Source organism: Cotesia glomerata, linkage group LG7 (assembly GCF_020080835.1).
Source record: "Cotesia glomerata isolate CgM1 linkage group LG7, MPM_Cglom_v2.3, whole genome shotgun sequence".
NCBI lineage: Eukaryota > Metazoa > Arthropoda > Insecta > Hymenoptera > Braconidae > Cotesia > Cotesia glomerata.
Window position 1 is genome coordinate 9,235,431 of NC_058164.1, and position 12,701 is coordinate 9,248,131.

At 27.8% G+C, this 12,701-nt stretch overlaps 2 protein-coding genes across 24 annotated transcripts in view; one reads left to right on the plus strand and one right to left on the minus strand.

Moving 5' to 3' along the window:
* LOC123269560 (protein piccolo) overlaps positions 1 to 4,308 on the plus strand; it is a 70,431-nt gene extending 66,123 nt beyond the window's left edge. For 21 of the 23 annotated variants that reach the window (XM_044735362.1, XM_044735365.1, XM_044735366.1 and 18 more), the window contains 4 exons: positions 714 to 995; positions 1,069 to 1,343; positions 2,742 to 3,116; positions 3,304 to 4,308. In XM_044735362.1, the coding sequence (XP_044591297.1) occupies positions 714 to 995; positions 1,069 to 1,343; positions 2,742 to 3,107 (923 nt within the window). In that variant the 3' untranslated portion in view covers positions 3,108 to 3,116; positions 3,304 to 4,308. Of the gene's footprint in view, positions 1 to 691; positions 996 to 1,068; positions 1,344 to 2,741; positions 3,117 to 3,303 lie in introns of those variants that run through there. The other 2 variants (XM_044735363.1, XM_044735383.1) reach the window with 2 other exon arrangements.
* A 1,907-nt stretch (positions 4,309 to 6,215) lies between these two features.
* LOC123269566 (DNA-directed RNA polymerase III subunit RPC7-like) lies at positions 6,216 to 9,942 on the minus strand. Its single transcript, XM_044735398.1, has 2 exons — positions 9,855 to 9,942; positions 6,216 to 8,979 (listed from the first exon to the last, which is right to left on the minus strand). The coding sequence occupies exon 2, from the start codon at positions 8,912 to 8,914 to the stop codon at positions 8,204 to 8,206; it is 711 nt and encodes a 236-aa protein (XP_044591333.1). The 5' UTR covers positions 8,915 to 8,979; positions 9,855 to 9,942; the 3' UTR covers positions 6,216 to 8,203.
* Positions 9,943 to 12,701: the final 2,759 nt, after the last annotated feature.

The window sequence follows — 12,701 nt, forward strand, 5'->3', positions numbered from 1 at the left end:
GCCTAACAACTACTCAACCTATAGAGACTAACTATAGTGCGAGCGAGAAACTAAAAAAGACGCGAGTGACGAAGGGTTAATCAATATTTTTTAACTATTAAAAAATACTGATTAATTTTTAATAAATATTTTTTAAATGATTTTATGTTAAAAAATCATTTATTAACAATTAACAAACATTAAAAAATTACGCATGTAAAGCTGGCATTGATTCACCCAGCATTGACCATCAGTATCTCTGTCATTATTCAAGCAAAAAAATTTATTTGTGATGATAAATTTGTTGCTTTTTTGTTGCTAATTAGTTGCTCTAATTAGAATTTTGTTACTTGATTAGATTCTGAGAAATCATTAATAATATCGGTCAATGCTGGATTGTGTCAATGATAACTTTACAAACGTAAAAAATTTGTCTCATCAGGACATATTCATATAGTTAGTCTTGATATCTAAAAATAAAAAAAAAATTTCTGTAATTTTCACAGAACTGTTTTTTCCTGTAAAAAAATGTAACAAAATTAAAAACGATGATGAATAATCAAATTAAACAGGTTTAAATAAACTAAAAAATTTGTAATTAAACGAAAGCAGAAAAATGCTGTACAAAAAGTAAAAAAATAAAAAAACGTCGAGAACGAGGAGCAGTGTCGACAATGGAATTTAAATGAACATAAAACAGCCGCAAAATAAGCTTCAAATATTGGTAATTCCAGTGACCGCGGAGCCACAGCATATGAATGGGGATGGAACGGGCGGCGAGTCAAGCGTGGCGTCGACCCCCCCGTCGCAAGCTGCCACCGTGTCAGCACCCGCGGCGACCGCGGTGGTAACAAGTTGCCCGTGGTTCGACGACGAGCCCGTGATAAAGAGTCCACCGGAGCCGACTCGGGTAAAGAGTCCAGAGCAGATGATAATGCGCTCCCCCGAGCCGGTGAATTGGACAGTGCCGCTGGACACCGGCAAGACCTTCACGGTGACGCAAAACGTCCTCGAGGGTAAGAAATAACATCTATCTATTCATTTCTTGGTTTTCATAATCAATCATTAATTATTAATTACTTATTTTAGGGGAACCGCTGACGAGACCTCACAGCGAAGCGAAAACCTGGGCAGCACCAACAGTTCACTCAACACCGCAATCAGCACCGCCGGAACTAGCAGCTCTGCACAAATCTCATCCGCAACAGCATTCTCAACATTCGGGCTACAAGTCCCCCGAGAGCGAGAGTGTCTCACTGGGGAGCTACACCGGGCTAAATGGCCACAAGGACATGGACTCAGAGAGGGACAGTCCATTACCAACCAATCTACAGGGTACACCCACTCCAACCCAAAGTGATAAGGTTAATTCATCTATTTACTATTTAGAGCTACGACGTCCACATCACTATCAATGTCATTAATATTCTGGTTACATTCCTAAGAAGCTTCAATCTTATTATTATAATTATTATTATTATTAGAATTGGAATTAGAATTCAGAGAATGTACACTTGATATATTCAATTAATTATTGTACAACTTGAAGTAAATTCACCCGTTCACTCAGTTGATACATTACAATTTTAGACGTATGTAAATGATGCGGGCGAGTTTAAATTTATTAGCTTACTTCCGAGGGAAACTGAAGAAACTGACATGCTTCTGACCACCGCATTTGAATTTTGTAAACCTATCATCGAAATAACTAATCTAATACTACAAGTTTCAATACAAGTGCTTAATAAATAATTTTATTAAATCTATTTTTGTTAAAATTTTGGATTAATTGTTTGTATATACTTTTTTTTTTGTAATTTTTGAACATGTTTGGCTCAGAATTTAAATCTTGATAAGATTACAATTTTTCATGATCTTTAGATTTATTTTTTAATTATATAAAAAAACCAATAATTGTAATCTAAATAATTAAGAGAATAAGGAAAATTACTTAAAAACTTAAAAACTTAAAAAAATACTTTAAAAACTTAAAATTATAATAAATTGACTATCACCCAAAAAAAAAAAAAAAAATATTTACAACCATGAAAAGACTTCGATTTAAGTCAAGATCATTTTAAGGACAAAATTTATTTATATAAACTTATTTTATAATACAGATATCCCCATGATGAAAATTTTTTTATTCTCTTAAGAAAGGGTCCCATTTTTTCTCTTCTTGCACTCATCGAGAGAAACCATCCTATCTTTATTGCGCTCGCATCAATAGAGCTATTGTAGAATCATAAAATTTTCTTTAAATAAATGAAATTTTCGTAAATAACACTCTGCGAGAAAATATATATTTAAATAACCTATCGAATAGCAGAGAGTTTTTTCTAAAATTTTTCTTTGTTTAGGAGAAATTCACGAAGCTACAATAGCTTTTGGACCGGCTCTTAATATTAATTGTATATTATTATTTATTTATTTATTATTTCAGCCACTAAGGCCTAAAAATAGGACTTGAATACAAAACCTTACATATATCATAATCTCTTTATTTTGATCGTTTTATATAAATAAAATTTTTATAAAAATTTTTTAAAATTATTTTATAATTTGAATTTTAACATAAATATTAATTATATAGAATTACTTCTATTAATAGCTACTTACTTTAAAATCTTAAAAATTTTAAATTGCACTAGAACTAAAAAATATGAATGTATTCAGAATATAAAATTTTGAATAAGCTGCACCTAGTATGTATGTTAACTATCTTGAATTTGAACAAGTAACTGAAATAAAATAAATTGCAGGTTTCAGTAGCAGTAGAGAAACCCGAAGAACCAAAGAACCCAGCGATAAAACCCGTAGCAGGTACGAGCTTACGATGCCTAGAAGATCCAGTCTTTGAATTCGAGAAGAGCAAAGCAGAAACAGCTGCAACAGCACCAACAACGACCTCAACAACATCCGGCGGTTCCGGGTACCGCGTCCTGGAAGCAGAGGATCCGGCATCAGAGGCGACTGCACCCGTCGCCACAGGATCCGGTTATCACGTACTTGAAGCGCCAGCTTTGAGTCCAGGTTCAGCTCAACGATCGGTCGCGAGTGACGTGCTCGAGATTGCTCGCAATAGATTTGATAAATTCTGGGGCAAGGGCTCTGATAATCAAGCTTAAATATTACCTTTATTATTAATTAATAATAATAATAATATTAATAATAATAATAATAATAATAATAATAATAATAATAATAATAATAATAATAATAATAATAATAATAATAATAATAATAATAATATTATTATTATTATTATTAATTATTAATAATAATAATAATATTATTAACCATAATATGTGTGTAATATTATTATTATTATTATTATTATATACTGATACTGACACTCTATGAATATGAAGAAGCGATGAAGAACTTGGTTTGATGATTTTGATTATGAATGAATTAGATGTTTAATGAGATGAAGAATGATACCTAATCTAACAAAGGTGTCAAGTTTTTTAGGTGCTTGTCATCTTTATTAAGCGTGTGCTTGTTCTTTGTAGAGCGTGATGATAGTGTGAAAACTCTTGAACAAAAATAGATTACCACGATGATAATGATGATAATAGGGAGGAAGGGGAGATGAAGGAATAGAATGACAAATACCAGATTCAGAGTAGCGATTTACTCGCTGATGAGCTTCAAACGCTATCGTATAAATCAATAGTCCGCTTCATGCATTTTAGATTGTCGATTTGTGATGCGAGGAATCGGTTTGAAATGATAACGGATTATTAATATCATTGACACTAATCATATTAATGATTATAATTACATTTATGAAGATGATGGTAATATTGTTTATCACTTTCATTGATTAAGCACTATTTATTAATGATTCGGCTTTCGGTTAAGCTTTTAAATAATCACGAGCTTTTTAAATCATCTTTGAAATCAGGGGTCAGTTTTTTAAAACGAGTTTTTATTGAAAAAATTTTTTTAATAAAATAAAATTTCTCATCAATAAATACTTTGAGTATTTGATTTCAAAGAATTTTAATTTATTTGGAAGAATATTCATTCTTTGTTATTAAATATGTACATTTAGAGTATTGATTTACGGGAAATTTTATTTTATTAGTTACTTTTATTAATTTATTACTGATTTTTACATTTTCGTAAAAAACTTGATTTAAAAAACTGGTCGTGAAATAAAAATAAAAAAAAAAAAATTTACTAAATTGATAATTATTAACGCTTCTATTTCATAATCACTCGTGATAAAGCTCCATATTTGTTTAACCATTGAATAATAAAAGTAAATTTTAGATAGGTTGCACGAAGAAATATTAAAATACATGAGATCAGTAAATAAAAAAAAAAAAAAAAAAAACGTAGTATTCTACGTTATAAAATTCCGTCTACATTTTTTAATATACATCTTTTTATTTATAAAGGACAATTAGATAAAATCAGTATTAAACTGATAACAATTAAAAGCAAAAATGGGTAATTATTTATTCTTAGTTGAATATTTATTTGCATTAACGCTGGTTAACTGGCTAAAAATGCTTTGAAGCAAACCCCGAAGAAATGTTCCCCGAGGGACAAATTAGTGTGGAATTAGCGTGTGGATGATTGTCGATTAAAAATAGATAGAATTAAACAATTAAAAAATAATAAACAAATGATTATTCTGCCATGGATGACTTAAGTAGCGAAGAAAGAAAAAAAAACTAAAATTTTTAATCAACATTTTTTAATATTTAAAATAAATAAAACGCATAACTTAACTTTAAAAATTAAAAGTTAACGCTGTTGACTGTCAACTTCGGGGAACTATCTTCCTCGCTGGTGTTTTCATGAGAGAATTTATCCAGCCGTGGATAATATAATATACTGCATTTATAACACCAAAAATAATAAAATCCAAGATTTACATAAGTAATTGAGACACTGTAAAAAATTGGTAGTAATTCCGGTACGAGTACGAGATTCTTCGACTAAAATCGATTTTTATTGAGCATAAATTTCTTACATGATGTTAAATTTTTCTTTTCGTTTGAACAAAAAAAATAAAAATTGAAAAAAAATTTTTTTTTTTTTGTATAAAAAGATTTCAAGAAAAAATCGAATTTAAAAAAAAATTTTAATTTCTAAACAAAATCTTTTTCTATCAGTATAAAAAAAAATTTTATTTGAATAAAATAAATTAAAATTGAAAATGAATTTTATAATTTTTAAATGAGTAACAACTATTTTCTTATTCTTATTTAATAAAAGAAATAAATAATTCACTCCGCGTGGTAAAAATAATTAAATAAAATCCGTCTCGGAATGAATTTTACTCCTCTGAAAATTTTTTACAGTGAAATACCAAGCGAAGACTATGAAATTGATAGAAGTAAAGATCAACAATGAAGAGATAAATTCATAAACATCAACCGGATGAACTTTAAATACATATGAATGATTGCATTATTATACATTAAATATAGCAATATATAATGAGCTTTATTCTCTCACGCGTTAAAAATACACCAGTGTACCACACTCCATCCAGATCCACGTCCAAAGTCCAAGACAAACCAACCAACCGTAGTAAACATTATAAAATTTTAAACAAACCAAACAACTAAAAAAGTTAAGACAAAGCAAACAAAGATATTAGACAAACAAATGAGTTTAATAAAAAATGAACAAGTCCATACAAAAAAAAAAAAAAATAATGATTATAATAACGACTGACGGAAATGAACGTAGGATTCGGGATTTAGCGAGAGAGTTTAGTGATGATCAAACAAGTTTAGCTTACCAAAAGGAACGTCACTCCTTTGCTTTTTATTTATTTATTTATTTAATTAATCAAATATAAAGATCTGTACTACCCGCAGCCTCTCTCTCGCATAAAATTAATTAGCTGTTGGCGGCATACCCTATTTTTATTTATTTATTATTTTAACTTAAGTATTTTTAAATAGTATGTACCATTAAATAAAAGCAAGCACTTTGCAAGCTCACACTGCCCTTAAATCTAGGCACTTGTCTTACGATCCGGACAATTCCAAATAAAAAAGGAATTAAAAAAAAAAATAATAATAAATTTGAAAACCAATGTGATCCTTCCCTTTGTCCTGATGATCAAAGGGCACTGATTAACTGAATGTATTTTTTTTTTGTGATTTTTTTGTTCTTGAATAAATATTTAAAACAACAAATAGACTCGATTGTCGTTTCTAGATGCAAACGGATCGACTCACGTGCTGGTCACGAGCCTTTTTTTACATATATTTTTTTGTTTAAATTTAACGAATACGAACTATCGAGTAAGAACTGATTGTTTTAAAAAATGAGCTTCTAGGAACGATAAATCAATTATATTAACAGTGAGACAATCCCAGATTCGGTGTTATTTGTACAAGGGATTACGGAGTAGAGTAGTGGTATGCTGCAGGAGAGAGAGGGTCAAGTAGGATGAGGGAAAAATATATTATATTAATAATAAAAACTAAATACTTAATAATGATATTAAAAAATAAAAATGAAAAAGTTAAACTAATGAATAATTAATTAATTAACAAGAGTAAGATAATCGTTGTGGATAATGCCCAAGCGATCAAGGCAACCCGGGATTTAATTTTGCATCCCCGCCTTAGTCCGTAATGCCTATTATAAATAGATAGATCATATAATAACGATAATTATACAATATAAACAATTAAATGAATGATTAAAGGTTAAAAACACGATGAAAGCTAATAATTAAAAATGGTTATGGAAATTTTATGCAATTAAATGGTTTAATACCGTATAGTACTGTTTTGCTAAAATACGAGAAATTAATATTTATAATTAACAATTAATAATTAATGATAAATAAAATTTATTGTTGATTTAATGTTTATATACAATTGCAGAGTTTAAGATCGGAGATACAACGAATTTGTAACTCATTATGCGAAATTATTATTTATAATTATTATTAATTATATTTATTATTTATTAACTCAAAAATGCGCGTATATTTAATCATGTATTTATAATTAATTATAATTGTATTTAATGTAATGAGAGTGGTGATAAGACAAAGTGAAAGATAAGAAGGTGAGAAAATTTTAATTATTGGCCTCTGGTGTTGCCTTATCAATTAGTTTTGCAGGGTAATTATTATGTAATTGATGTTAATCAAAGCTTTTATTATTAAAATAATAAAAATAAAATTTAATTAACAACAAACATCTTTCTCATATTTTGCAAAACAGTATACGGATGGATAATAGAAAATAATTATTATAATAAAACAAAAATACCAAAATAATTGACATGACTGAGTCTGTTATTTTGCAGTAATTACGTTTTATACAATTTTTTCTCGCGTTATCGTTGATTATAAAAAGTAATTAAATAAAAATAAAAAAAAAATAAGGCATTGATCGCGTAATTAATGAGTAACGTAAACTGTAACGCATGTGATTGTTGTGAATTTTTATTTTACTTTTAATTTGTTTGCTGAAAAAAAAATCTAATTAATTTACTTGAGTGTTAGTTGATAATTGTAAAGACTGGAGTTTATCCTGATAATTTTATCCTAATTGTTAAGTTACAAAGCTTTTTAGGTGATTAATATTAATAATTACAATTATAATTATACAAAAAAAGATAATTAAGATATTGTTTAATTAAGAAAGGCACGAATGAAAATAATTTATTTTATTATTATTATAATTATTAATTATATTACATTCGCGTCTTTGTTTTTAAACTCTAGTTGAATTATTAATTATTAAGTATATATAAACTAAAATTTATATTTAATGGTGGATTTTATTTAAATATTAATATATATATTGAATGATAAAAAAAAAATAAACAAATGATTATGGCTATATATATTATATAAATATATATATATATATTATTAATATTATATATTATTATGAATTACTAGAAATTGAAATACTCGTAATAAAAAAACGCCGACGCTTCCTGTGACTCGAAATAATTTATATCAATTGATAATTAGCAAAGTATCCTTTTAATTAATAATTTTAATTTTATTTTATTTTCACTTAAACTTTAATGATATTATTTATATAATTAGAAATTAAAATAATAAATTCATAATTCGTAATTAATATAACTAGTAATTAATAATTACAAATACAAAAGCCTGCATGATCAATAATACAGAGTAATTAAATTTAATTTTAACAAAACTTTAAATGAGACCGATAATTATTTAACAAACTTACAAGATAAATATTTTTATTTATTAAAAAACACCACCCTCTTCGTAGACATCGTCTTCTTCTTCGTCCTCCTCGCCATTTTTGAAGTAATTATTTGCATAGTCGGTTCCTTCGTCCATTTCCTCATCTTCCTCAAGATCCTCCTCGGGGTCTTTGTCCTCGGTTTCTTCCTCATCACTGCTCTTCTCTTCCTCTTCCAAGTCATCTGGATCCTTATCCGTCTTTCCTTCGGCTTCTTCTAGTTTGGCGAGTTTGGCGAGTACATCGACTTCCTTGTTCTTCTTGGATCGGTTGGTCGCTGTCTTTCTTTTGCGCTTCTCTCCTCTAGGTTTCAGCTCCACGGGCATGACCGTCCAATCGCAGAATTTATCATACCGAGACTTGGTGACCATTTCCGCGGCCAAACGATCCGACCAGCGATCAATGTCCTTTTTCTTATTAACGTCGACGTTGTGTCTTGACTCAAAGAGACTTTCTGCGTAGTCACGTTTGAGTTCAAAGAGATATGGCCACTCGTCTGTTATTTGCAATTTTGGTGCTTTGTGCTCTATAGGAGGAAAATTTGGTGGTGGCTGAGTTATTTGGAGCGATTGTTCTTCCGATTGTTGTACTCCAGGGGGAAGCTCTACGTCTCCAGCTCGGCCACCACGACCTCGGCCACCTCGACCACCTCGTCCTCCACCACCCCGGCCACCTCGTCCTCCTCCTCCCCCTCTACCTCCTCTTCCAGTCATTATTTGAATATTAATTTTTGCAGGCTTACTTTTAATAATGTATTATTTTTAATAGATTTACAACTCTGAAACATTAAAAAAATTTTTTTTATTAAAAAAAAAAATACCATGACTGCAATCAGCAGTTGTTAGATAATTTTTAGTTTTATTTCAGGAAAAAATTGGTATTGAAAAATCTTTTAGTAAAATTGCATTCATAATTGGACTGTGTTATGCAATAGTATGTTAAGTATATAGGATTTCCATAGCACTTAACACATCAATGCATAACAGTGTCCAATTATGATACTGAATCTAACAATTTTTAAGATTTTTATAATAATTAAACTATAATGAAAAAAATTTAGCAAAAAAATTCCACATGTAGAAATTTAAAAAAATTTTAAGTGCGAATTAAAAAAATTTTTTTTTTAATAATTGATTGATTATAAAAACTCCAAAAATTGTCAGATGTCTGCTAATTTCAGAATTATTCATAGTTTTCTGAAATTTTTCCATAAAATTTTGTTTTTAATTTATTTTCTCACAAATTTTGAAAAATTTTCTGATTCCCACTAATGTTAGTATCGCAAGAAAGTTATATTTAAAAATAAATAAAATTAAGTTATTTGACATCTAAAAATTTATGAAAATTAAGTTAGCCGGCATCTAAAAATTTTTAGAATTTTTTTTTATTAAAAAAACTATCACAAAATAATTAAAAAAAATTTTCATTTGTAAAAAACTCGAAAAACTGAGTGCAATTTTTAAAAAATATTTTTTAGTTCCAATTTAATAATTAAAAAAAAATTAAAAATGACGGCTAACTTTAGTGTTGTTAAAAATTTTTAGTTTTTTTTTTTTTATTTTAAAAATTTTATTACAATGAAAAAAAAATTAAAAATTAAAAACCTCAGCTGACTTTAGTATTATTTAAAAATTATAAATAATAAAAACTAACCTTAATTGGTGACTTTCAAAGTTTTCTTTGATTTGTATGATTTACTTGTTAATTTTTCAAGAACCTCTAAAAATGACCCGTCGCAAATGATTTTGGCGTATAAAGAGCACGAAGGACACACTGCTTTTATATCCTCTGGGTCTATCTCGTATTGTTCAAGTAGTTCCTCAGGAGTTATTTCAAAAAAATCACCACATGGACAGTTGTAAGTCAGCAAATTATCTTCTTGGTCGTATTTAAAATCCTCAAGTTCAACGTCGTCGTGGTACGTCGTCATACTGTTTATCTATCAAATTATACATTCATAATTTCTCTATTATTTTGTATTTTTATTTTTAAAGAATTAAATAATACTATTACTTACATTTAGGTTAGAATTTTATATATATTTTTCACGCGCGCTCTGTTTGCAGCTGACACTCATATTGACCTATGGGTAATGCAGGGCAATGGTTTGTGATTCACATTAATTGACTGAGGAGCTGATCGCAACACTCTCTATAGGCAAAGTTAGGAACCTTAATGACGTCATAAAGATTATGTAAAATCTATATAGTTATAAGATATCGTTAAATTCGAATAAAATGTTTAAAATTGACACATGCAAAGTACTCCTTAAATGTAGAAAGTTCACATAATTTTTTCAGATTAAAATCCAATTTTATTATTTTATCTAAATTAGTTTGATTACGAACCAGATTTTAACATTATTGCCTATTACTTCATAATATAATTTAAAATTTTTGAAAAATTTAATTAACCTGGATTAAGAGAAATGAGTTAACCTATGCCAAGTGTATATCTATATATTAATCTATTCAAATTGTTTTAAATCATTTAATTCGAATTATTTTTAATCATTTTCAATTTAATTTCTCAATCAGGAAAGTAATAAATGAAAAATGAATAAGATTTTGACAGCTTTATATTAAAAAGAAATTTGTGTTTTTGTTTATAATGTCTATAAGCTCATTATACGCAACTCAAAAAGAAGTCCAAAAAAGGGACTCAGTTAGATGTCAGAAAATTGACTCCAAACTTATGAGTTCATTAAGAGCTCTTAGTTCTGACCTCGTAAAAAAGAGCTCCTTAAGACGTCACATTAGGACTTCTATAAGAAGTTTTTTAAAAGACTTCATACTGAAATCTTTCTGACTTGGATGCTGACTGGGTCGGTTTATGATTGGTGGAAACTAAATGGAGTTGGGGAATTGTTGCTAAACGGTAGGATTCTAGAGAGGGTATTATTTATTTAAAGGAGGGTTGTTTAAACTTAGTGTGGGAAGATTGTTAAATTCGAAGTGGTCTGGTCGCCATCTGATAAACAGATGGGTTGTAAAAATTTGTCCGTTTATGTCGAAGGTTCGTCTAGGTCATTAAAGGGATTATTTAACAATGGTAACTACTCGAATCTTGGCGGTCATATATTGTCGGATTATATGTTTTACAACGTATTTGTAGAAACTCTGTCAAACATTTTAAAACATGAGTAAACTTAGAAATATTTTACAATTTTCTCAAAAACTTACAAAACTACGATACATAACTGAACATTTACTATTTTTTTTATTATTCTAATTCCTTTATCCCCATGGTCAGTAATAAAGAAAGTTTACTAATAACTAATAACCAACATTATTCGAGAAAATAATTTATAAATTATTTACCGCAACTGTTATTGTGACGTTGATTACTCATTGCTATTTAATACGGTCGATTTCCGTTCATATATTTTACTGGGTTATTTTTTCAGTAAAACAAGGAAAATATAATATGTAAATAAAAAGTTTTACAGTGTAACAACCCTATTCTATGGCAAGCCGTTTTACTTTTTAATACATCAAGTATTTATAGCAAATTGGAAATTGTTATTAATAATTTAATTTGCTAAAAATTGTTTTGCAGCACATATTATTGTACGTATTGATAAAATAATATCAATTATTATTCGTTTTTAAGATAATGATAATTCTTCTTCCATATAAATGATAGGGTTTATGAGACATTTTTATGTTCAATGAAATAATTTTTTATAATTATCTTGATGTTGCCACTACACCAACATTAATTTTTTTTTATTAATTTAATCGGTTCATATATTTTTTTATGATGCAATTAAAATAATCACATTATAATTGAGAATAAATAATCAAACAATTTTTTAATTCCCTTAAAATTTCTGATAGCAGTCAGTTTTACGAATTTTTTTATTGGTTTACATGATAAGATACACAGAATTTTTTTTACACTTTATTTAACATGAATTCTAATTATGCAGATAATAATAATTCAATAGATGAAAAAAATCCTTCATAAAATTGTCAATTATTTTTAGAAAAATAATACTAATTATTCATCGGGATTTTATGGTCAATTTTTTAATGTAACCAAAGTTCCGTTGAACAAAAAAAAAACGATGCGTAAATAATAAGACATAATTTTGGTCATAAAAATTGTATTTTATGAATATCATTTTAAAAATTAGTATTATGTCGAAAATCATAATTCCAACAATTATTATTATGTCCATGTATATTTGTCACGTTTTATTTTTATTTTTTTTTAATCTTCAGCGATTTGTTGCGGAGAGAAATTAATTATTGTCTCTACAATTAAATCCATTTTTTTTTGTAAAGAGTAAATTAATTGTTTAATGTGTTTCATACTGAAAAAAGGTGACATTGAAAATATGATAAAAAAAATATGAAGTAAAATAATTCATCTTCATATTTATAATAGCTTAAATAGTAATAAAATTTTGACTGAAAAAAAAATTACTTAGTACTTTTTCACTGTTAAAAAGAATGTAGCAATTGAATTTTTTTTTCATTCACGTTGCTACTTTTA